Below are 26,722 nucleotides of genomic sequence, written 5' to 3'. Positions count from 1 at the left end.
CTCCACCTGCATCTTAAAGGTTGGTGTTTCGAGGCTGTCTCCTCCTTTCCCTCTACACGCTCTCCCCGGGCAATTTCACCCACACTGAGAATGACATCTAACATCTCCAGCTGAGACCTCTTTCCTCCGTTCGTTCGAGGCCAGAATAGCCAACAGCTTGGTCAGAGCCCTCCCCCTGTGGGTCTCATAGGGACCGCAAATTCAGCATTTCCCAGACTGAGCGGATCTCCCTGCTGTGTCCTTTGGGAATGTCATTCCAAGACCAAATCGTTCAATGAGAGGACCTTGGGTCATCTGCAAGGCCTGCCTGTCCTCACTCCGCCCCACACACACACACACCTCCTGGGCGCCTAAATAGGTCTCCAGTTTTCTCCTCCTCCCGTCCCCCGGCCTCAGCCCCTCTCACCTGGACCACTGCCACTGCTTTCCCCCCAGGCTCCTGGTCTCCCATCAGGCCTCCATCAGTCCTTTCCCTGCAGCAACTGCCCAAGTCATCTTTCTTTTCTTTTTTTAAAATTTATTTATTTTTGGCTGCACTGGGTCTTCGTTGCTGCTCGCAGGCTTTCTCTAGTTGCGGCGAGCGGGGGCTACTCTTCGCTGCGGTGCGCGGGCTTCTCATTGCGGTGGCTTCTTTTGTTGCAGAGCACGGACTCTAGGCATGCGGGCTTCAGTAGTTGTGGCACGTGGGCTCAGTAGTTGCGGCTCGCGGGCTCTAGAGCACAGGCTCAGTAGTTGTGGCACATGGGCTTAGTTGCTCCGTGGCATGTAGGATCGTCCCAGACCAGGGCTCCAACCCATGTCCCCTGCATTGGCAGGCGGATTCTTAACCACTGGAACACCAGGGAAGTCCCCAAGTCATCTTTCTAAATCCACATCTGGCCCTGGTCATTCCCATGCCTATAAGTAATTGCCCATAACCTAAGAATAAGACCCCAAACTCCAAGGCCCAACTTTCAGAGCTCCCCTGCTTTTCCAGGTGTATTTCCCTGTTCTCCCCACTTTTCAACCTTTCCTCCCTGGTTTGTAGCACAGAACATGGAATGTTGGAACCAAAGGGTTATGACGAAAGTCACACGACAGCTAATAACAATTGCTATTTGGCAAATTGGGTTTCCTTTGTGCCAGGGTGTGTACACACATTCTCAATCAATCCTTTAACAGCCCCATGAGCTAGTTACTAACTATTATAGTCCCCATTTTATAGAGGAGGAAACTTAGAGTCAGAAATTGTATAACCTTCCAAAGGACACTTAGTTGGTAATGCCACACTCAGGATTCAAATTTAGGTTGGCTGACTGATGAATATGCTGCCTCCAAAGGAGCGGGTGGTGGAGCTAGGATTTAAATCAGAGCTTATCATTCAGGGACTTCCCTGGCGGTCCAGTGGTTAAGACTCCACACTCCCAATGCAGGGAGCACAGGTTCGATCCCTAGTCAGGGAACTAAGATCCCATATGCTGCACTGCACGGCCAAAAAAAAAAAAAAAAAAGAGCTCATCATTCATTCATTCAATAGACACTTATTAAGCACCTACTATGTGCCAGCCCAGACTCCTGATCCAGGGCTCTCCTTATGCCATTAAACGGCTCTGGGATAAAAGGTTGATAATGATGAATAACATGAAATGGAATGAAAAGAATAAGACAAAAATAAGAGGCTGTCAGAATAAGAATAGTTCAGCCCTCATCCTCTTGACACCTCCAGCCCATCCTCTCTACCAACAACCAGATCTATGATTCCCCCCCTGCTCAAAACACTCCAAGGCCGTTCTAGGTATTATACTACACTCAGGAGCCATATAGGAGGGAACTGATGATTTGCTTGTGTTGAGAAAAAACAAATTTCACCATGGGGAAAACATCCATAGACAAAGTCAAAAGATAAGCTGGGAGACAATATTTGTAACATATCACAAAGAGCTAACTTTTTTAATTTATAAAGAGTTCTTACAAATCAAAGAGGAAAAATACCATTAGCTTGGTAGAAAAATATTTCTGAACTGACAGTTTACAGAAAACATACAGGTACACCTTGGAGATATTGCGGGTGCAGTTTCAGACCTCCACAATAAAGCAAATATCACAATAAAGCGAGTCATACAAATTTTTTTTTTGGTTTCCCAGTGCATATAAAAGTTATGTTTACACTATACTGTAGTCTATTAAGTGTGCAATAGCATTATGTCTAAAAAAATGTACAAACTTAATTTTAAAATACTTTATAGCTAAAACAATGCCAAAACAACTACAAAGATCACTGATCACAGATCACCCATAACAAATATAACAATGAAAAAGTATGAAATATTGTGAGAATTACCAAAATGTGACACAGAGACACAAAGGGTAGCAAATGCTATTTGGAAAAATGGCACCGATAGACTTGCTCAACACAGGGTTGCCACAAACCTTCAATTTGTTAAAAAAAAAAAAAAAGGCAATATCTGTGAGGTGTACTAAAGTAAATTGCAATAAAATGAGGTCGGCCTGTATATATAAAAGATGCTCAACCTCATTCATAAAAGAAAGACAAATTACTACCATAAGAGAGTACTTTTTGCCCATCAGTTTGGCAAAAATAAAATATTTGATAACACAGTTGGCAAGAATGCGGGGAAACAGGTACCCTCATACATTGTTGCTGGAAGTGTAACTTTGCGTAACTTGCACGGAGGAGACTATGACTGGATCTGTCAAAGCTGTAAATGTAAAGACCATTTAATCCAGCAATTCCACTCTAGGTCTTTATTTTATCCTTATACTTACATATGTATCAAATTATTTATAGACAACATTATCCACTGAAATACTGTGATAGCAAGATATTGTAAATAACTTAAATATTGATTACGTAAAAGATGACACATCCACACAAAAGTATATTATGCAGCTCTTAAGAAAAAAGGAGCTCTCTGTACACTGATCTGGAACAATCTCCAAGATGTGTTGTTGAATTTAAAAAGCAAGACAAACCAAGTGTTTAGTATGCTACCATTTGTGGTGGTTTATAAATATGTCCACAACTTTTTAAATATACTTCCTTTTGAGAGGAGGAGCTGAATTCTCCTCCCCTTGAATGTGGGCTGGATTTAGTAACTCACTTCTAACAATAGAGTGTGGCAGAAGTGGTCTGTGATATCTGAGATTAGAACATAAAAGGCATTTGCTACGACAAAGGAGGCAAGAATGTACAATGGAGAAAAGACAGTCTCTTCAGCAAGCGGTGCTGGGAAAGCTGGACCACTGCATGTAAGTTAATGACATTAGAACACTCCCTCACAGCATACACAAAAATAAACTCAAAATGGCTTAAAGACCTATATATAAGACACGACACCATAAAACTCTTAGAAGAGAACATAGGTAAAAGGTTCTCTGACATAAATCATAGCAATATTTTCTTAGATCAGTCTCCCAAGGCAAAAGAAACCATCAACAGAATGAAAAGACAACCTACAGAATGGGAGAAAATATTTGCAAACCATGTAACTGACGAGGGATTAATATCCATAATATGTAAACAGCTCATACAACTCAATAGCAAAGGAACCAAATAATCCAATTTTAAAATGGGCGGAATACCTAAATAGACATTTCTCTGAAAAAAGACATACAGATGGCCAATAGGCACATGAAAAGATGCTCAACATCACTAATTATTAGAGAAATGCAAATCAAAACTACAATGAGGTACCACCTCACACTGGTCAGAACGGCCATCATTAAAAAGTCCACAAATAACGAATGCTAAAAAGGGTGTGGAGAAAAGGGAACCCTCCTACACTGTTGGTGGGAATGTAAATTGTTGCAGCCACTATGGAGAACAGTACAGAGGTTCCTTAAAAGAGAAAAAATAGAGCCACCATATGATCCAGCAATTCCACTCCTGGGCATATATCCAGAAAAGATGAAAAAGATGTGGTATATATATATACAATGGAATATTACTCAGCCATAAAAAAGAATGAAATATTGCCATTTGCAGCAACATGGATGGACCTAGAGAATATCACACAAAGTGAAGGAAGTCAGACAGAGAAAGACAAATATTATATGATATCACTTACGTGTGTAATCTAAAAATAATACAAATGAATCTATATACAAAACAGAAACAGACTCACAACTAGAAAACCAATTTATGGTTACCAAAGGGGAAAGGGAGCGGGGGAGAGGGATAAATTAGGAGTATGGGATTAACAGATACAAACTACTACAATACATAAAATAGATAAGCAACAAGGATTTACTGTATAACACAGGAAACTATATTCAATATCTCGTAATAACCTATAATGGAAAATAATCTGAGAAATATATGTATGTAACTCATTTTGTTGTACATGTGAAATTAACACAATATTGTAAATCAACTATACTTCAATTAAAAAAAAAAAGGCAGTGGGATGGCCAAAACAATCGTGAAAAAGAACAAACTTGGAGGACTCACACTTCCTGATTTGAAAACTCACTACAAAGCAACAGTAATCAAGACAGACTGTTACTGGCATAAGGATAGACATACAGATCAATGGAACAGAAGTGAGAGTCCAGAAATTAACCCATGGTCAATTGATTTTTGGCAAGGGTGCCAAGACCATTCAGTTGAGAAAGAACACTGTTTTCAATAAACGGTGTGGGGACAACTGGAGAGCCACATTCAAAAGAATGAAGTTGAACCCTTACTTTACACAATATACAAAAATTAACTCAAATGGATGAGAGCCCTAAGTGTAAAAACTAAAACTATAAAACCCTTAGAAGAAAACAGAGGTAAATTTTTTTAACCTTGGGTTTGGCAATGGATTCTTAGAAATGACACCAAAAGCACAAGCAGCAACAACAACAACAACAAGATAAACTGGACTTTGTATAAATTTAAAACTTTTGTGCTTCAAAGAACACCGTCAAGAAAGTGAAAAGACAGCCACAGAATGGAAGAAAATATTTGCAAATCATATATCTGATGAGGGACTTATAACAAGAGTATAAAGAACTCTTACAACTCAATAGTAAAAAGAAAAATAACCCAATTTTTAAATGGGCAAAGGGGAAGGGAATGAGGGGAGGAAAGAAATAGGTGAGAGAGATTAAAAGGTACAAACTTCCAGTTGCAAAATAAATGAGTCATGGTTATGAAATGTACAGCGTAGGGAGTATAGTCAGTAAATATATATTATGTTTATATGGTAACATACAGTAACTAGACTCATCCTGGTGATCATTTTGAAATACACAGAAATATCAAATCACTATGTTGTATGATAGGAACTAACATAGTGTTGTAGGTCAATTATACTTCAAAAAAAAAACACACACAGAAAAAGAGAACAGACTTGTGGTTACCAGAGGTGGGGGTAGGAGGAGAGGCAACTGGATGAAGGTGGTCAAAAGGTACAAACTTCCAGTTATAAGGTAAATAGGTGCTAGGGATGTCACGTACAGCATGAAAAATATAATTACCACCGCTGTATGTTATATGTGAAAGCTGTTAAGAGAGTAAATCCTGAGAGTTCTCATCACACACAAAAATTTTCTATTTTTTTAATTTTGTATCTATATAAGATGATGGATGTTCACTAAGCCAAATTATGCTGTACACCTGAAACTTATACAGTGCTGTATGTCAACTGTATCTCAATAAAACTGGAAGAAAAAAAATGGGCAAAGGATCTGAATAGGTGTTTCTCCAAAGAAGGTATATAAATGGCCAACAAGTGCATGAAAAGATGCTTAACACCACTAATCATTAGGGAAATGGAAATCAAAACCACAAGTTACCAGTTCACACCCAGTAGGATGGCTGTAATCCAAAAGTCAGATAACAACATAAGTGTTGATGAGGATATGACTAAGCACCTTCACACACTGCTGGTGGGAAAGTAAAATGGTACTGCCACTTTGGAATACAATCTGGCAGTTCTTCAAAACGTTAGAGTTGCCACCTGAGCCAGCAACTAGACTCTCAGGAATATATCCAAGGGAAATGAAAACATGTGTCCACACAAAAACTTGTACACAAGTGTTCAAGCAACATTATTCATAACAGCCAAAAGGTGGAGACAATCCAAATGTCCATCAGCTAATGACTGGATAAACAAAACGTGGTATATCTATACAATGGAATATTATTCAGCTGTAAAAAGGAATGAAGTATTGACCCATGCTGCAACATGAATGAACCTTGAAAACATTATGCTAAGTGAAAGATGTCAATCACAAAGACCACATATTATATGATTCCATTTATACAAAATGTCCAGAACAGGCTTAATAGACAGAAAGTAGATTAATGGCTGCTTAGAGGACGGAGAAGATGGGCATGGTAGGCTTAAGGGGAGATAGCTAAAGGATAGATATAAGGCGTCTTGAGGTTATGTGAATATCTTAAAATTGATTGTGGTAATGGTTACACAACTCTGTAAATATACTAAAAACCACTGAATTGTACATTTATATGTGTGAATTGTGTGGCATATGATTTAAATCCAATAAAGCTACTACCAAAGAAGGGGGGGTGGGCATCATACCTTTTTATTTCTCTCTCTCAGAGCACTCATTCTGAGGTCTCCTCCAGCCGACCCCAGCTAAGGTCTTGGGTGCAACTTCATGAGACACCTCAAGCCAGAACTACCCATCTAAGCACTCCCAAATTCCTGTGACTCACAGAAACAGAGATAATAAATGCTTGTTGCTTTCAGCCACTAAGTTTTGGGGTAATTTGCTATGCAGCAATAGATAACTAATATACCATTTATTTTTTAAAAATATATTTTGCATTTGCTTGTATATTTATGGGATTTCTTGGAAAGGATACTCAAGAAATGGTAAAAGTGGTTGCCCCTGGGAGGAGACTTCTGGGACGATCACTGAGAAATGAGAGCAGGGAGGAGACTTACATCTGATTAAACACCATTTTAGCTTTTGAATTTTGTTTCATGTGCATGTATTAACTTTTCCGAAAAGTAAATGAAAGTCTGGAAAAATTTTTAAAGATTAAAAAAAAAAAAAAGTCAACAACTATCTGCTGCTTATAGATAAAGTCTAAACTCCTGACCATGGTTTAGAAGGCATCCGCAATCCAGCCCCCGTCCACCTTCCCAGTCTCAGCTCTCACCTCCCCTTGTGCTAACTGTTTGTGGTGCCCAAAACACACCAGGCTATTTCCCTCCTCCACACCTTCAATCATACTGCCTCTTCTGCCTGGTTCGCCTTCTCATCCTTTAAGACTCAGCTCAAATGCTGTTACTTTTTTGGAAGACTTCTCTGGCTGTCCTTAATGTGTCAGAAGTGTGTGCCCCCAAGATACCCTTGCATGATTCAATCATTTCATGTGTCATCCCATAGTGTGATGATCCAATTTCTTTCCTGCCTCTCCCATTAGACTATGAGCTTCCTGGGAGCGAGGACTCTTACTCAGGATTCCCTGAGCCTAGCATAGCCTGACACACAGAGGAGGCTGTCAGTAAAGGACTGATGTGAGAAAGAAAGGAAGGGAATAGGGGGAGAAGGAGCAAAGCAAAAAATGAAAGAAGGGAGGGAGGGAAGGAAGGAAGGGAGAATCGGGGGAGCAAGAAAATGAGGGAGGGAACAAGAGTGGGAGGAAAGAAATTCCCCCAATGTGCTCAGCAGTATCACCACATACAACAAAGACTCACTGGATGAATAAAATCCCAAACCAAGTCTGAGACATAACCCAAGGAAGTGGGGAGGGATGTGGATGCATATTCTAAGCTGTCGTGACACTGCTGCTCCTACCTCAGAGACCCCTGATGATTTAGGACACACACCTGGAAGGCTGGAAGATGCTCATCTCTGGCTCACCAACCAGCCCCTGCTGCCACCTCCACCATCAGTCTCCCCAGCTCCCACTCCATCTCACACGTGCTGTTTGCCACAGTGATTCTAGCCCTGGGCAGCGCCTGACACACATAGTAGGCTCTCGACACTGAATAAATGTGGTCAGAATCACCTCCCTTCCGTGGATAGAGGAGTCTCACTTTGTGAGCATGGACTTGTCTCTTCTCTGGGACTCAGTTTTTTCATCTGTACAACGAGGGAGTTGAGCCAGCTGATTGGTAAGACCCTTCCCAGCTGACAGTCTGTGACTTCTTAAGGCCTTTGATCATCTCAGCAAGTCCAAAGTCTTTCACCTGAATAGCAAGGACCCCTCACAAGCTGCTCTTCACTCAGACTATGTCACAAGAATAACAGTGACCATTTACTGATTGTTCACTATATACCAGGAACCACACTCAGCATTTCAGCCGCATGGTTTCGTTTCTTTCTTTCCATGACCTCTGAAGTAGGTACAATAATCACTTCCATTTTACAGATACGGGAACTGAGGCTCAGAGAGGAAACCCACTTATCCAAGGGACACAGCTGGGAAGTGGCAAAGTGGGAATTCTAAGTCCTCCACCACTTCCCCACACTGCCCCCTCGGACCCTCGACCAGGCTTCCAGTCTGAGTCTCTACGCCAGCCAGCAATCCCCCTTTGGCTAACCTCACTCAGCCCACAGGTAAACAATGAGTACATACACCTGACAGTTGTAACTCGTGATCTGTGTATTCACGTCCTGTGCTCCAATTCAGGGGTAAAAACAGGTTCTGGATCCATTTAGACTCATGTGAAGTTTCAGCTCCTCCTTTCACTAGATGTGTGACCTTTGGGCAAGTCATTTTAACGATGAACAGTAAATGACATAACGAATGTGAAAGTGTCTAGCACCCCAAAGATGGGAAAGACCAGGTAAAGAGTAGCAGAGATATCCTGAGAAGCCTTGATAAACTGACCCCCGGGACTTCCCTGGTGGCGCAGTGGTTAAGAATCCGCCTGCCAATGCAGAGGACACGGGTTCGAGCCCTGGTCCGGGAAGATCCCACATGCCGCGGAGCAACTAAGCCCGTGCGCCACAACTACTGAGACCGCATGCCACAACTACTGAAGCCCGTGCGCCTAGAGCCTGTGCTCCGCAACAAGAGAAGCCACTGCAATGAGAAGCCCGCGCACCGCAACGAAGAGTAGCCCCCATTCGCCACAACTAGCGGAAGCCCACACACAGCAACAAAGACCAAACACAGCCAAAAATAAATTAATTAATTAATTCTTTTAGAAAAGAAAAGCTGACCCCTAACTCCACAAAGAGCCACCTGAGTCTCCCAGCCTCTCTACTTAGCGTTCGACTCTTCAGGCAAATTCATCCTGTCTCTATTCCCATCCTGAATGTTCCTTTATAAATCCTTCATAAATCCTTGGGCTTTCTAGTTAGACAGACTGAGTTACAATTCTGGCTCCACCACTTACCCCCTGTATGACCTTGGACAAATGACTCTTTCCTTTCAGAGGCTCAGTGTTCTCATCTATGAAATATTCATAGTGGTACCTACCCCATAGGATTGTTGTGAGGATTCAATGACAGTATGCATGTAAATGTTTAGCATATGGTCAAGCATATAGTAAAGGCTCAGAAAATGTTAACTATTTTTTCCTGATTATTAACAGTGGTAGTAGCTTCGAACTGCCTGCTGATTAAATCCAAATTTTTTGACCCAGTGCTCAGAGCCTTGCACACTGTAGCCCCGTCATTCCTTCCTGGCCTCTTTCACTGCTGCTCCCCTACATGGTTGCCACGCTCAAGCCAGATGTGGCTTTCTCCTCTCTGTGTCTCTCCCTCCATGATCTTCCTCTCCATTCAGAATGCTCTCTCACAACTCACACCTGTCCACACCCAGCCCCACTCAAGCTTCACCTCCCAGCTAAGGCGGTATCCTCCTCAATTGCCCTGGGCTTGCACAGCACCTAAAGCTGAGCACGTATCAGTGCTGACTGTCCAGGATGAGGCCTCTGTCTGCACTTGTCTAACCCACAGTAGCCCTCTTCCAGTGGTCACACCTGATTTCCCTTTGTGGGAATTTATCTTTCTCCCCTATCAGTTCATGTGTCCCAGGAATGGGTATGTGGCCGAGACCTTAGACAAAGTCACACTGATTAATTAAGAGGTAGACACTTGACCAAAGCTAGACAATCAGAATCAGCCCTGAAACTTTTGCTGGAACCATTGAATAAAAGCTGTTTGTTTTTTCCACAGGCATTGCTAAGCTGAAGGAATGTAAATTCAGAGCTGCTGGTAGCCTTACTTATCACCTTCAAGAGAGAAGTGAACTTAAAAGTGAGCCAACACAGAGGAACCAGGAAATGGAGATTGACTGATTTTTTTTTAATATTTATTTATTTATTTGGCTGCACTGGCACTCAGGGTATTCGTTGCTGCACGCAAACTCTTAGTTGCACCATGTGGCATCTAGTTCCTGACCAGGGATCAAACCCAGGCCCCCTGCATAGGGTGTGCGGAGTCTTAGCCACTGGACCACCAGGGAAGTCCCAAGAGATTGACTTTTTTTTGGAGTATAATTGCTTTACAATGTTGTGTTAGTTTCTGCTGTATAACAAAGTGAATCAGCTATATGTATACATATATCCCCATATCCCCTCCCTCTTGCATCTCCCTCCCACCCTCCCTATCCCACCCCTCTAGGTGGTCACACAGCACCGAGCTGATCTCCCTGTGCGATGCAGCTGCTTCCCACTAGCTATCTATTTTACATTTGGTAGTGTATATATGTCCATGCTACTGAGAGACTGATTTTTAATGACGTTATCTGAGCACCTGGATCCATCCGTGCCTGAAGCCAGTACTCCTGACTTTTAATGTATGTGAGCCAAAAACACTACCCTCTTTACCTTATTTTAATTTACTTAAGTCAGCTTGAGTTGCGTTTCTGTCATTTTTCACTGAAAGATTGCTGACCAATATAGCGATTCAGCTAGGTGGTAAGCTTCCTGAGAGCAGGGATTGCCCACATGCTGTGTGGCACGGCCAAAAAAACAGTGTGAGTAAATGTTCACTTGAACAAGAACCATACAACAGGCATTCTCTTTTTTTTTTTTTTCTGTCTGCACTGCATGGCATGCAGGATCTAAGTTCCCCAACCAGGGATCAAACCTGTGCCCCCTGCAGTGGAAGCGCAGAGTCTTAACCACTGGACTGCCAGGGAAGTCCCTCTAATTCTTATCTGATACAAACAAGGCCCTCTGCTTCTCTGCAGTTTCTCTGAGGATGACTGATTTCTCACTTTCTGAGTGGAATGATCTTGGTGAAAGAGTTATTCTAGGAACCCCACAGGCCTGAAAGAGATACTTTAAATCTACTAATCTGACTGATTAGTTCCCCACTGTACAGATGAGAAAACTGAGATTTAAGCTAAAAAGTGGTTGCTTAACACTACATGGTGAGTCACAGGCAGAATTAACTAAGACAACCCTCCCCCACCAGCGCAATCCCATGACTTGTAGTCTAGTGCTCTGGCCTCTGCCCCTTTTTTTAAAAATAAATTTATTTATTTTTATTTATTTATTTTTGGCTGCGTTGGATCTTTGTTGCTGCGCTTGGACTTTCTCTAGTTGCAGTGAGCAGGGGCTACTCTTCATTGCGGTTCGCAGGCTTCTTATTGAAGTGGCTTCTCTTGTTGCGAAGCACGGGCTCCAAGCGCGCAGGCTTCAGTAGTTGTGGCACGTGGGCTCAGTAGTTGTGGCGCACGGGTTTAGTTGCTCCGCGGCATGTGGGATCTTCCCAGACCAGGGCTCGAACCCGTGTCCCCTGCATTGGCAGGCGGATTCTTAACCACTGCGCCACCAGGGAAGCCCCTGACCTCTGCCCTTTATTAAGCAAAGTAAGTCAGTCACTTACCCAGAGCTCAGAAATCTCTAAGTAAAATACAATGAACTGCTCAACTCTGATAATTGCCCTCAGAGGTGGGGCGAAACACAAGGGAAAGAGCGCTGGACGAGAAGTCATGACTAGTTCACTCTATTACTGGCTGTGTGACTTTGGGTAAGACCTTCACGTCTCTAGGCTCAGTTTCCTCTCTCTATAATGGGGATAGAGGAAGGCAGGGTTTGAAGGAGCTGATTTCTAAGATCCCTGAAATTCTATATTTACATGGGGGTTGTTGGATAGTTCATCAAATCCCCAAGATTAAACCCACATGGATTACAGAGAATTGGATGGATTACAGAGAATTGGAAGGCCAAGAGGTCAGCAATCCATCTGCAGACTACAAATTAAGGTTCAGGAAATGGGAGTTCCAGCTGAGCATATATTCTTTCCGGCTCGCCTTTTAAGAGTAGAATGGAAATCACCTTCTGGGTACTGATAAATATGGAGATACGTCCCACATCCTACAATTCTCCTTTCTCACTTTCTCCAAAATCTTAAAAGACCTCCATCTAAGTCAGTTGGAGCAAGCCCACTAGAATGTCCACACTGAATAAATGCTGCCTTCTGCAAGGTAGTCCTTTTGGGAGTTTGAACAATTCTTCCAACGGGCCAGAAATTCCTCCCAGCATTTGTAACAGTCCTCTTGGGGAAGCAAACCAGCCTCATGATTTTGCCTTCACACCTTGGCTTTCATCTCAAGTGACAATTCTCAATTTGATCACCCATTGTGTTTTCTTTTTTTTAATTTTTTAAATTAATTTATTTATTTGGTTATGCTGGGTCTTAGTTGCGGCAGGCAGGCTCCTTAGTTGCGGCTGGTGCGCTGCTTAGTTGTGGCATGCGACCTCTTAGTTGTGGCACACATGTGGGATCTAGTTCCCTGACCAGGGATTGAACCCGGGTCCCTTGCATCAGGAGCGTGGAGTCTTAATCACTGTGCCACCAGGGAACTCCCATCCATTGTGTTTTCTACACTTGGCCATTTCCAAAAATCATAGTCCTCCTTTAAAAAATGGAGGTTTGGGATTTCCCTGGTGGCACAGTGGTTAAGAATCCACCTGCCAATGAGGGGGACACGGGTTCGATCCCTGGTCCGGGAAGATCCCACATGCCGCGGAGCAACTAAGCCTGTGCGCCACAACTACTGAGCCTGCACTCTAGAGCCTGCCAGCCACAACTACTGAGCCCGCGTGCCACAACTACTGAAGCCCACGCGCCTAGAGCCCGTGCTCCACAACGAGAGAAGCCACCGCAATGAGAAGCCCGTGCACCGCAACGAAGAGTAGCCCCCGCTCACCGCAACTAGAGCCCGCGCGCAGCAACGAAGACCCAATGCAGCCAAAAATAAATAATTTAATTTAAAAAAAAAAAGAGGTTCCCCCTCAAGGACGATGTTCAAGAGTATACACCCCACAATCCAAACACAATTTCCTACAATGTTTTGAGGAGTGGAACCGTCAGCAAGTGACAGAACAGCTTCTTCAGGAGGTCTCTTTTGAAGGGGCTGACACTTGTTGAATATCCTGAGGTGCTTATTTTTAAAAACCATCTCTGCTGCATGATCATTACATTTTCCCTTCTCTTTCTCAACCCTGGAAGGCTCTAAACTTTTTCCTTCACCAGCCTTCATCGGCCCTCCTCCTCCATCCCTGCCATCCCCTGGCCCAACTGTCCTCAGCCCAACTCTCTTCCCTGCCTGCAATTAGACAAATGCCCAAGTCGCTGAATCTTCAAAATCTATCTTCGATTGAAAGGTAGGCAGTGATGGGGGACTCTAATGGATCCTGGAAAGCTGTCTCAGCAGTTCTTACTCCCAAAAGGCCCTTCTCTGGTTTTTAGGGCAAGGTGTCTGTCTTAGCCAAACGTTTCAGAGGGTCCCAGAGACTCATTCCCACTAGGCACGGCACCAGAACCCTTCCTGCCTTGGTGGGGGTGGGAGGCTGGAGATCTGCTCTCCAGAGGCCCATGTTGCCAGGTGTTGTCAATCACCTACACTTCAAACATTGGACAGACACTACAGACAGCCTTCTCTTACCACCACCCTCCATCTTTTCCCAACTTTATAGTTTATAAATTACTCTTTCATGAGTTCTTGGACTCTTCTCCACTGTTTTACAGATGAGGAAACTGAGCCTCAGAGAAGTAAAGTGAAACATCCAAATTGATAACGTTAGCAAGTTAAAGGTCACTGTCAGATCTCTTGATTCCCCATCTCATTTTTTTGTTTGTTTTTAATTTTTTAGGCAGCGCCGTGTGGCATGTGGGATCTTAGTTCCCCTACCAGGGATCAAACCCGTGCCCCCTGCATTGGGAGCGCAGAATCTTAACCACTGGACCACCAGGGAAGCCCCTCATGCTTTTTTCAATGCAACAGAAATTGCTCACACCTAGAGTAACTCCTCATTCAGATAGTTATTTCCCCTAAGAGCCAAGGGTCTCTTTCTCAGAGACCCTCAGAAACTCAGCCATAATGCTCACCCATCAATAAACACAATCTGCCCACATCCAAGCACACAGACCTATAGACCCAGTTCTAAGGTTCTGCCCTCTGCCCCAAGGTGTCTCTCTCATAGAATCCCCTCCCCAGTGGCTGCTTAGAGTCAGCGAAGGAGGTGTGTCTTTAGACAGAGGAGCAGAATCTGTCTCTGACTCCTCCAAGAAGGGGTCCTGGAAGGAAGAAGCCCCTTCCTCAGCGTCTGTTCTAGGAGTCCCACCCCCGCCCCTCCCCTACCTGCCAAGAGCTGCATCCAGGCGCAGATCTTGTAGACCGTGGCCGTGTTGCAGAAGAAGAAAAGAGCAAAGCAGGTGATGCAGCCGAGGATCAGCACCATGGAGAGCAGCACGAAGAAGGCGGCCGCCTTGAAGGCGCCGGACGGGATAGTGCTGAAGTCGGTGAACGAGCCGCGGCAGGTGAGCTCGCGGCCCGCCAGCCCGCTGCCCACACAGTAGTGGAAGAGGCCGAAGTAGCCAGGCTTGGGGGTGCTCACGCTGTCGCCCACCCAGTAGGGCTGGATGAAGACCACCACGTTGATGATGGCGAAGCAGATGGTGAAGATGGCCCATAGCACACCGATGGCCCGCGAATTCCGCATGTAGTGCTCGTGGTAGAGCTTGGAGGCCTCCTGCGAGGGCAGCATGGTGCCCGGGGGCGGGGCCGGCGGCGGCTTGCGGGGGCCGCCGGCCCGGGACCGACCGCCGGGCTGCCGGGCGGGAGCTGGGGACGCACGCGAGAAGCGACCCTGAGCCAAGGAACCCGCGAGGGCGGGGCCTGAGGCGGAGCTGAGGGGACCCGGGGGCTGGTATGGAGGAGCTAGGAGGGGGTCATGAGAGTACTGGGAAGGTGTCAGGGTAGGGGGAGACTGGCAAAGATCTCCAATTCGGGGACATAGGAAGAGGCCATGTGAAAGTTGGGGGGCTGGGATGAGGGAGCTGGAAGGAGCATAGGAGAGCTGGAGGCGGGGCGCTAGAAAGTGGTTACGGTGGCGTTGGGGAGGGGGCTTGGGGGCTGGTACCGGCGAAGTAAGAGGGGACCGTGGGGAGATGGAATGGAGGCTGGAGACCGGCAGCGGAGAATTAGCAGCGGGGTTTTACAGGGAGCTCGGAAGGGAATCTGGGGGCTGGTGTTCGGGGTAAAAGGAGGTCTGGTATTGGGTGTCTAGAAAGGGGCTGTGGAGAGGGGGGTGGGCGCTTCTACGAGGGGGTAAGAAGGGGATGTAAGGGGCTAGTGCCAGGGGACTGGGAAGGTGATATGGGGGCTGGGACAGGGAGGGCGAAGTGCAGGAACCAGGATGAGGCTAGAGGGACATCGGGGGCCGGGGCCGCAGGGTCTGAACACGGGGTGGGGGGGTTGGGAGGGTCCCTCCGAAGACAGGGCTGGGGGGAGCCTAGGTTTGGCGGGCCAGGGCTACAGGGAGAGAGGTTTTCCAGGCCAAGGGGATGAGGGACAGGCGCCGGCAGGCAGCCCGAGCCGCGAGGGGCGGGCAGTGGGCAGGGGCTGTCCCCGGGGCGCGGGGGAGCGGCCGGGCCCGGGTAGGGCCAGGGGTTGGGGGGTGGGGGGGGCGGCTGCCGCGCGCCCAGGCCGGACGCGCGCGGAGGCTGCGGCCGCGGGAAGGGGGTGCGGGGAGACCAACCTGGGCCCGGTCCGGAGCAGTGGGTCCGGGACTGGCACGGCCTAGGCGCCGCGGCTCGGCGCTCCGAGCGGCGGCTTCCCGGGCCCAGGCGGCGGCCTCGGCGCGGCCTCCATCTTGCTCGGGCTCTCCCCGGGGCGCGCTCCCGCGCGGAGACGCGAGCTCTCGGGCACCGGCGCGGCCCGACGGAGGCGCGTTCCTGCCGCCGGCGTGCGGGGCGGAGCGGAACAGGAAAGGGAGCTCGGGTGTCTGCCAGTCTCGGAGAGGGGTCGGCACGGTCCCTGGGGTCCCCCAGCCGGAGCAGTAAGCCTCCGCCACAGTAAGGCCTTCTAATTCGGGGGACCCCCTCCTTCCGGCCGGAGCTGTGCCATTGTGGGGCCACGCAAAGCCCATGGGAACGGGGGAGGGGCAGAACAGGGTGCTAGTTCACAGCGTTTGAACTGATGCCTTGCTCCCAAATTACCGGGGGTACAGCCTACCACAGTGTCTCTCGAGTGGCACCGTTACGCTTCCAGTCCTTTGGGTCTTGGAGGCGTTGAAGGTTCCCAGAGTCTCCTAGGAAATTGCCAGCACCTCTGGGAGAGGGAACCTCCTAAACTGTTAGCGGCCCACGCCCGCGGTGGGGATTCGTTGGCCGCCAGTGTGTGGAGCTGGGCCTGGAGAGCGGGACCCGGGGTGAGTATGGGGAACAGGAGAAAAGGAGGCTGGGAACGTGTTGGTTTCTCTCCCTACCCTCTCCCAGTGCCTGGCATGAAGCGGACACATCAGGAGGGTGTGTTAAAGAACAGAGCATACCGGTCCAGGCAGTTCGCGGTTAGGCCCGAGAATACGAGGGGACACTCCAAGGGAGCCAGTGCAGGTCATTTCTTCCCTGCAGTGAAATACCTTTTGGCTTAGGATCTGCCAAGATGATCTGGGTTGGCATCCAGAAAACTCTGACTACTACATAACTGTCTCCGTGACCTTGCACTCGCTCTCTGAACCTCTGTTTCCCCTTCTGTAAAGTGGGCAGGTTAAGCCCCACTTCACAGGTGTTGAGAGGTAGTGAAAATAATCTCTGTTAGTAGGTTCCAAATGCTGGACCATACACAGGTATCAGTCTGGTGAAATTTAGATCTATCTGCAAAAAAACACACATAATTATCATCATGTGAGGTTGCCACCTGTCTTTTTTCCTGGGGTAGAGGGACTGTTTTTTTGTTTTGTTTTGTTTTGTTTCTGAGATGAAGTACTTCCTGCCTTCCTGGTATAAAAAATTCCATTTTTTAAAGAAATGATGATGATAGTTAATGGCAGTTGTTTTCCGCCTCCCTCCGCCCCCCGCCGTGGCCTTATTTGGCAAAATAAGAAACAGGCAGTGTTATTTCCTTCCTAAATTTAAAAAAAAAAAAAAATGTGCAGTCCCCCACAATTTGGGGACCACAGACCCGTGTGAAGTCATCTCACCTGAGACAGTATGCTCAATCAATTTGGTTTTCCCTTCCTCTGGTTCCTTGAAGAGGCATACCAGGCTGTCTCCTGTGAACCCTAAGATCCCAGAAGCATGAGCTGGAAGGGGCTGTGAAGAGAGTCTCATTCTACACCTTCTCCCACTTGACAGATGGAGAACAGAGGCCAAAGAGGGGGATTGACTTGTACAAAGAGGTGAGTCCATCCTGCCAATTCAAGTGATCAACCTGATTTCATTAATTTTTTTCATCCACCCAATAAATATGTGATAGGCTCCTGCAGTGTGCCAGCACAGCACTATGCTAGGCCCTGGGAGAAGATGGTGGGTAAAACAGACGTGGTCCCTGCCCTCCTGGAGCTCACAGCTTCATGGGGAGACAGAAGGTGCTGGCAAGAGGGGGGAGGGAAGTCATCCTCAAAGGGCACCTCAAAGTCTCCTTCTGTGGGTGGTCCTGGTGTGGATACTGTTCTGAATATAAGTTACCAGAGCCAGAAGTTCCATCTTTTCTCCTTATTCTGCCATGAATTATTGTCTTTTTTCCTATCCTGATGAGCCAAGCTAGGCACTCCAGGAAAAAAATCACAGAAGTCCACTTACTACTCTCTCTCCAGGGAAGAACTGAGAGTTCTTGCTAAGATGGGCCCCCAGCTCCTCACTGGTTGCCCTGTTCTAGCTCTGCAGAGCGATGACACCCTGGAGAGAGCTGCCTGCCACCCACACCGCTTCTGACATCAGTACTTTGTCTTTAAAGAAACTCCTTTCCCCCTCACTCAGGCCTTGGATTTGGTGAGACTCACCCTAATCCTCTCCAGAGTGGGGCAAATGATCAGGCCTGGACAATGAACATATTCCATTGTTCTAGACACAATGATTGGCTCATAAGCCAATCCAAATAGTTGAGAATGATATCCAGGTCATTTGTTGCAGTTTACAAGAAAGAGATTGTTCCCCTTTTACTGAGTTTGTTGAGCTGGGGCTTCAGCTTCAACCACAGGGGGGCATCTTTGACACCCCAAGCAGAGAGATTGTCTAAGAATAAAGTGAACACAAAGAGAAGCTAAGAAATGGAGAGAGACAGTCCTGATGACATAATTTGAGCACCTGGATCCATCCATGCCTGAAGACCTGCTTCTGGATTGTTCTGTTAGGTAAACCAATGAATTCAGTTTTTGCTGAAGCCAGTTTGAGTTGGGTTTTTGTCACTTCCAGTCAAAATAGTCCCAAATAATTTACCTACATCTCCCCCAACCCGGGCTGGTGTACTGGATTATTTATATTGTAGAAAAATGCCTGAAAGGGTGAGCTACTCCTGACATATTGGAACCCAAAGACAAGAATTTGAGGTGCATCTCTGCCACTGTGTGACCTAGGACGGTGATGCTACTCCTCACAGCCTCATTTTCTTCATTTATAAAATAGAGAAAAACATCCTTCCTTCCTACAGATGTTATGAGGATCAAGAGAGAGAATGCATGGCAAAGAGCTTTGTAAACTGAAAATGGCTTTATAAATGTAAGTGATTGTCATTAAATTTTAATAAGTGGCTTGCCCAAGGAGTAGAAATTACAGTGGTATTGGAAAGGCACTCGCAGAGCTATAAGTAGCTGGGACAGAATGTCTCCTCGTTTTCAAGACTAACCTTGGAGCAGTTACAGAAAGGAAGTCTGAGAACTCTCCACAGGAAGAACAGAACAGAACAGTTGTGAGCTCAAGTTGGGGACTATAGACCATAAGGCAAAGATGATCCTGGACTGAGCACCTGGATGAGAGAAGCCCCCAGGGCACTTCCAGCCAATATCCTAGCAGAGAAAGATTTGTGACTAGTCAGATACCCTTACGCCTAAAGTAAGTGTTCAGTTACATTGAACGATTATTAAGCTCTTACAGCATTCTAGGTCCCCTGATCTTTGCTTTAGATATGTTGTCTCATTTAATCTTCACAATAACCCTAAGAGGTAGTGTTATGGGCTGAAGTATATCCCTCTCCCCCACCCCCAAATTCATATGTTCAAGTCCTAACTTCCAATACCTCAAAATGTGACTGTTTGGACATAGGGCCTTTAAAGAGGTGATTAAGGTAAAGTGAGGTGATATGGGTGGGCCCTAATCCAGTATCACTGGTGTCCTTTTAAGAGGAGATTAAGACAGAGACTAGATGATGACCATGGGGGACATAGCAAGAAAGGAGCCACCTTCTGAGGGGCCTCAGAAGAAATCAAACTTGCTAACACCTTGATCTTGGACTTTTCGCCTCCAGAACAGTGAGAAAATAAATTTCTGTTGTTTAAGCCACGCAGCTTGTAGTATTTTATAATGGTAGCCCTAGCAAACTAATACAGATGTGTACTGTTTTACACATGAGGACAATGAAGTATGCCCATTTTACAGACGAGGACACAGAAGTTAAATTACTTCCCCAGGGACTTCCCTGGCAGTCCAGTGGTTAAGATTCTGCACTTCCACTGCAGGGGGCACAGGTTTGATCCCTGGTTGGGGAAGTAAGATCCTGCGTGCTGTGAGGCGTGGCAAAAAAGAAAAAAAAAAATTACTTCCCCAAAATCACACCTCTAGCAAGTGAAACAGCTGATATTTATCCCTAGGTGGAGCCCACATTCTTAGCTACCATGCTGTATAGATTATTCTGTAGAGTGGATTCAATTCTTCTCAACCACCCGGGTTTCCTTTTTATGTCCGTATCATGTGGTTACTGGCATCAGACCATCTGGGTTCAAGTCTCAGCTCTTCATTCCTTGGATTATAAGCTGTAAGGATGCTATATGTTCACCGTCCCATGGCAAAGACCAAGAGAATGGGCCAACATATCCTCAGAGAGATGAAGAGTTTCTTTTTTTTTTTTTTTTAATGGCTGCGTTGGGTCTTAGTTGCTGTGTGCATGCTTTCTCTAGTTGCGGCGAGCGGGGGCTATTCTTCGTTGCGGTGCGCGGGCTTCTCATCGCAGTGGCTTCTCTTGTTGCTCAGCATGGGCTCTAAGCATGCAGGCTTCAATAGTTGTGGCACTAGGGCTCAGCAGTTGTGGCTCGCAGGCTCTAGAGCTCAGGCTCAGTAGTTGTGGCTCACGGGCTTAGTTGCTCCATGGCATGTGGGATCTTCCTGGACCAGGGCTCGAACCCGTGTCCCCTGCATTGGCAGACGGATTCTTAACCACTGCACCACCAGGGAAGTCCGAAGAGGTTCTTAATACTTACAAGAGCCTGTGGTGAAAGTTATGCCTGTCATTCTATGGTTTTCTTAAATCCCCCTCTTTTCTTTACAATGGTTTGAATTAGTTTTCTGTCTCATGTCCCTGAAAGAGTCCTAAGGAAGGCCGTTTCTTTCTCTTTCCTCCCTCAAACTCACACATTAAATCTTGCTGTTTGACTTGATAAGTCATTCATTCCTTCAACCACTCAGCTAGTAAGTGTCAGTGACATCTTCTACTTGACAGGTCCTTTGCTAGGCAGTGGGGATGCAAAGATGAGGAAGACCCGGTCCCTGCCCTGGAGGAACTCACTGTCTAGTGCAGGAACAAGGAAACAGATGGAGTAGAGTTAGGATGACAGAGGTTCACTCAGAGATTTTCTTTTTTTTTTTTTTATAAATTTATTTTATTTATTTTTGGCTGTGTTGGGTGTTCGTTTCTGTGCGAGGGCTTTCTCCAGTTGCGGCGAGTGGGGGCCACTCTTCATCGCGGTGCGCGGGCCTCTCACTATCACGGCCTCTCTTGTTGCGGAGCACTGGCTCCAGACGCGCAGGCTCAGTAGTTGTGGCTCACGGGCCCAGTCACTCCGCGGCATGTGGGATCTTCTCAGACCAGGGCTCGAACCCGTGTCCTCTGCATTGGCAGGCAGATTCTCAACCACTGCGCCACCAGGGAAGCCCCACTCAGAGATTTTCAAAGCCATGTGAAGGGGCTCACTGGAGCTGTGATATTGAATGAGTCATTCAACTTTTGGAATCTCAGTAGTTTCATCTATAAAGAGGACATCATTAAAAAATATGTATTCTTTCATGGGTGATGAAATAATGGGCTCTATACTTGAAACAAACTTTACGTGTGAAGAATTGTTCATTCAATAGCAAGATGCCTTCATAGCTGTACCATGTCTCACCTGGGAAGTATCTGTTTTATTCAGAACTCTTGGGTTGCAAATGACAGAGACCCAATAAAACTTGGCATAAGCAGGAATAGGTTCCAATAGGATCCAGCAGCTCATGTGATAGGGTTGGGAGACAACATCTACCCATGGACCCTGCTTTTCCATCCGTGGTTGGCTCCATGCCCAGGCAAGATCTTCCCAAGCCATGGCAAGATGGGTTTGCTAGCTTTGTGGTCAGAGAATGTGGTCTGTGTGACACTCATACTTTGGAGTCTGTGGAATATCCCTTTGAGGCCTAGTACATGGTTCATTTTCATAAATGTGCTTTCAAAGAATATGCTCTCCCTGTTAATGGAAGGAAGTTCTTTCTATGTCTGTTAGCTCAAGTCTGTTAATTACATTGTTCACATTTTGTAGATCATTACTCTTTTTTTTTTTTCTGTCTGCTTGGTCCATGCATTTCTGAGAAGTGTGTTAAAATCTCCCATTATGATTGACTAAGAAAGGAGATGAGAGAATTTTATGGAATGATGGTAATGTTCTGTATCTTGCATGGAGTTTAGGTTACACAGATATATGCAGTTGTCAAAACTCAGCAAATATACACTTAAGATTTGTGTATTTCGTTGTATATAAAATTCATTTCAAAAGAAAGAATTGCAATCAGATATTCGACCTTATTTAATGAAGTCTTTAAGGGAAAAGGAACTGAATTTACTTTGAAATGCATGCAAAATAAGATGGCTTAATAAATGAATAGAAAGATGGAGAGACTGATAGACCTGTGAAAAAGCAAATACAGAGTAAAACTGTTATTGGTAGAATTAGACAGTAAGTATTTGGATGTATGCTCTAAGATTCTTCCAGCTTGTGGTACATTGGAAATTTTTCATTAAAAAATGTTGGGGAGGAAAATCTCCCATTATGATTGCTGATTTACCAGTTTCTCCTTGTGAGTCTATTGATTTTTTGCTACATATATTGAGATGAAGTTATTATTATAGATGCATACTAGCATTCTTTTGACTAGTATTTCCCTGAAGTATAGTCTTTCATCTTTAGTCTTTCTGTCATTATGTTTTTGGAGTATCTTTTGTAAAAATCAAAAAGCTTCATAAAAAAAAATCCAATATTAAAGTCTCTGTCTTATAATAGGTAAACATTGATCTGTTTACATTTATTGTGATTATTGATCAATGTGAACTTATTTCTACCATCTAATTTTGTGTTTTACATTTACTATGCTTTCTCTATGCATCTTTTTTCTCCTTCCAAGCCTTCTATTTTAATGGTTTAGTTTTCTTTATTCTTGGTTTTTTCTTCTCTTAGTTTGGAAGATCTGTAATTCATACTTTGTGAGACATTTCCCATGAGAATCCTCTTGGTTTTCAATACCAGAACATCACACAAGTATCTTATCTCTCAACGCAACATTTTCTGACCGATATTTAGATAAGAAAATTTTATACTTACATCCCTAAAACTCAGCACAATGTTTTAAACAGAACTCAGTGTAGGAAATAGCTCAAGCAATATTCCAGCCACTATTGGTAGAATATCAGAATGAAGTGTTCTTTGTAAATTTTGCCTCCACGTCAACAAAATGGGTGTGCATCTGAGATGTTGGTGCTAAGGGAAGTATCATGGTATCGGGCTGTTACACACAAGGCTCTCGTTTGCTAACAGCAGCATCATTTATTTGGTGGTTAGGAAGCAGTGGTTTCTGGTTTTGCTTTTTGTGTGTAGTAAAATATACATAACAAAACTTTTTAAACCATTTTTTAGTGTACATTCAGTGGCATCAAGTACAATCACAATGTGCAACCATCACCACTTCCATTTCCAGAACTTTTCCATCATCTCAAACAAACTCTGTACCTATTAAACAATAACTCCCTATTTCTTCTGTGTCCCCCAGCCCCTGGTAACCTCTGTTCTACTTTCTGTCTATGAATTGGCCTATTCTAGGTACCTTATCCAAGTGGAATCATACAATATTTGTCCTTTTGTGTCTGGCTTATTTTCCTTAGCATAATGTTTCCCAGGTTCGTCCATGTTGTAGCATGTATCAAAATTGTATTCTTTTTTAAAGTTAATATTTCATTTTATGTATATAATATATTTTGTCTATCCATTTATCTGTTGATGGACATTTGTGTTGTTTCTACCTTTTGACTATTGGGAATAACACTGCTATGAACGTTGGTGTACAAATAACCATCTGAGTCCCTGCTTTCAATTCTTTTGGCTATATACCTAGAACTGAAATTGCTAGATCATGTGGTAATCCTATGTTTAACTTCTTGAGAAACCACCAAACTGTTTTCCACAGCAGCTGCACGATTTTACATTCCCACCAGCAGTGCCAAGCGTTCTAATTTCTCCACATCCTTGCCAACACTTGTTATTTTCTGTTTTGTTTTAATTGTCATCTTACTTGCTATGAAGTGGTATTTCATTGTGGTTTTAATTTGCATTTCCCTAATGACTAGGGATGTTAAACATCTTTTCATGGACTTATTGATGTTCATACATCTTCTTTGGAGAAATGTCTATTCACAGCCTTTCTTCATTTTTGGATTGGGTTGCTTGTTTGTTGTTGAGTTGTAGGAATTCTTTATATTCTCAGAATATTAATCTCTTATCAGATATGTGATTTGTAAATATTTTCTCCCATTCAGTGGGTTGTCTTTTCACTCTCTTGTTAGTGTCCTTTGATGCACAAATGTTGTAAATTTTGATGAAGTCAGATTTATCAATTTTTTCTTTTGTTGCCTGTGCTTTTGTGTCATATCCAAGAAATTATTGCCAAATACAATGGCGTAAAGCTTTTCCCCTGTGTTTTTTTCTAACAGTTTTATAGTTTTAGCTCTTATGTTTAGGTCTTTAATCTATTTCAGTTAATTTTTGTACATGGTATAAGGTAAGGGTCCAACTTCAATCTTTTGTATGTGGCTATCCAGTTGTCCCAGTACCATTTATTGAAAAGACGGTCTTTTCCCCCATTGAATGGTTTTGGCATCCTTGTTGAAAATCAACTGACCATATATGTGTGGCTTTATTTCTAGGCTTTCTAGTCTATAGTCTGTTCTGTTGGTCTGTATGTCTATCTTTATGTTGGTACTACACTGTTTGAAGGAAGCAGTGGTTTTAATCATATTAAATCTTTTGTTGTTTTCATTTTTTTCTTTCATTTTAATGAACACTTTACAAAGTACAAAATATACTATCTCTTTTGGGGGGAACATTAGGTACATTTTTTTTCTCCGTCATACAGTACATGAATCTCAAGGGTTTTGTGTTTCTTCAAGAAAGAAAGAAAGTGTGAGGGCCTGTGGTACAGGGCTGCCTAGTTCTCCCCTCGCCCAGACTTGGGACAGATGTAAGTGCCACTGCTACTGCTGGTTAATCATATTAAATCTTAATACAATAGACTGTTGCTTGTGTACAGGTGTTTCACTGTATTTTATTTATGTTTTAGGAAATTGTTTGGGGTTTGGTGTTGACACATCATGCATTATAATTTTTCCCATTTAAAATAATTGGAACTACACTTCCTTCTGGTCTGTGTTTTCACACAGAACATCTGATTTCTAACACAGATTACTGATGTTAAGCAAGAGATGCCTGTATTTTATTTCTGCCCTTTATTGGTTACCCCTACATTTTTAAACAGAGATACCTAACATAATATCTAAAGTAAATTAAGATTTCTATACTCCTCCTATGCAAAAATGGATCTTAGAATATTTTAACTTAGAATCATATTCTTCCATCTTTGCTGTTGTTGTTACCTATATATTTTTAGTTCCATCTTCTAGTTAAGCTCCCCAAAGTATAATTTTTGAAAGTCAGTTTTATTGAGGTATAATTTATTTTTAAATTCTTAAAATTTTTATTTATTTTATTTTTTTATTTTTTGGCCGTGCCACGTGGCATGTGGAATCTTAGCTCCCCGACCAGGGATCAAACCCTATGCCCCCTGCAGTAGAAGGGCGGAGTCTTAACCACTGGACCACCAGGGAAGTCTCAGAGGTATAATTTATTTTATTTTATTTATTTATTTGCTGTTCAGACAACACTTTATTGATTAATAGACAAAAAACAGCCAATTTTAGTGGTACACACAGTAACAGATCACTAATAGGGAAAGTCAATACAATATCTTCCTTGTACATCTACCAGGTAAAAGCCACCATGCTACAACTTAAGAGCTCTGAACTTCAGGTCTCCAGTGACCTTGGTTTTGAATCCCAGCTCTCACATATAAGACTTGAGGAGAGCCATGGATCCCTGTACCTCTCTATTTTCTGAGGATGAAATGTCAATCACAGTGCCTGCCATGTGATCGTGGACATTATTGGGCATTTTAGGGATAAATTTCACAGTGTAAGGAGTGACCCAGTTCCTGCTTTTATGAGAGACAGACAGACAGAGGATTGTTGGGAGAAACAAGTTTAAAACAAGTTCAGTATAAGCACAGTAAAGGACATACAAAAGGTGCTCTGGTGAGGAAGCAGGGATCAGCATTTTGGGGTACCTAGGCAGTGCCAGACGCTTTAAGAGAATATGTGACAGAGGGAGAGATCACAACTGGTAGAGAGGGAAGAAGAAACCCAGGAAGGCTTCCTAGAGCAGGGAGCATTTGAAATGAGCCTTGAAGTATTAACAGGATTTCAGTAGCCAGGTGGCCCAACATAGATCTTTTAAAGCATAGGCTCATCCAGGAAGAATTGCCAGAGGATTAAACCTCATGCTGAGTTCAATCAAAAATCACCACTGGAGTGTGAAAGGAACTTTCCTAATTAAGCAATTCTAGAACATTCCCAACTCTTGACTGCATGAGCAGCATGGCCAAAGAAAAAAGAATACAAAATGGAAAGAAATTTGGAAGTTTCTCAAAATGTTAAACATAGTATTATTATATGACCCAGCAATTACAGTCCTCACATAGGAGAACAGTGACTAGGTTACGACCTCAAATCTGAGACATAGGAAGGCTGTAAGAAGCAGAGGTGATTGCTCCTGGGAAACTCTCAAAGACTAGCAGATGCCATAGAAACACATTCCCACATTTGTTCTAACCTGACCATCTGGAGCTTTACATACCCTAAACATGCATAGTTTAACTTAATTTGGGGGCAAGTGAGTACTCTCCATGTGTTCCATGCTCAAGGTCTTCCTAAGAGAAATGAAAACATATGTACACACAGAAACTTGTGCATAAGGATTTCCCTGGTGGTCCAGTGGCTAAGACTCCGCGCTCC

General features: G+C 44.3%; 1 protein-coding gene across 1 annotated transcript in view; it reads right to left on the bottom strand.

Annotated features, from left to right (window-relative positions):
* The window catches only part of LHFPL4 (LHFPL tetraspan subfamily member 4), a 31,538-nt gene extending 15,499 nt beyond the window's left edge, over positions 1-16,039 (bottom strand). The window contains exons 1-2 of the mRNA XM_057555353.1: positions 15,912-16,039; positions 14,513-14,995 (exon numbers count right to left, since the gene is read on the bottom strand). Of these exons, the coding sequence (XP_057411336.1) occupies positions 14,513-14,918 (406 nt within the window). The 5' untranslated portion in view covers positions 14,919-14,995; positions 15,912-16,039. The remainder of the gene's footprint in view (positions 1-14,512; positions 14,996-15,911) is intronic.
* Between the last annotated feature and the right edge of the window lie 10,683 nt (positions 16,040-26,722).

Source organism: Balaenoptera acutorostrata, chromosome 10 (assembly GCF_949987535.1).
Source record: "Balaenoptera acutorostrata chromosome 10, mBalAcu1.1, whole genome shotgun sequence".
Lineage (NCBI taxonomy): Eukaryota > Metazoa > Chordata > Mammalia > Artiodactyla > Balaenopteridae > Balaenoptera > Balaenoptera acutorostrata.
Note: the sequence above shows the minus strand (reverse complement) of the source record. Positions and strands in the feature narration are given on the sequence as shown.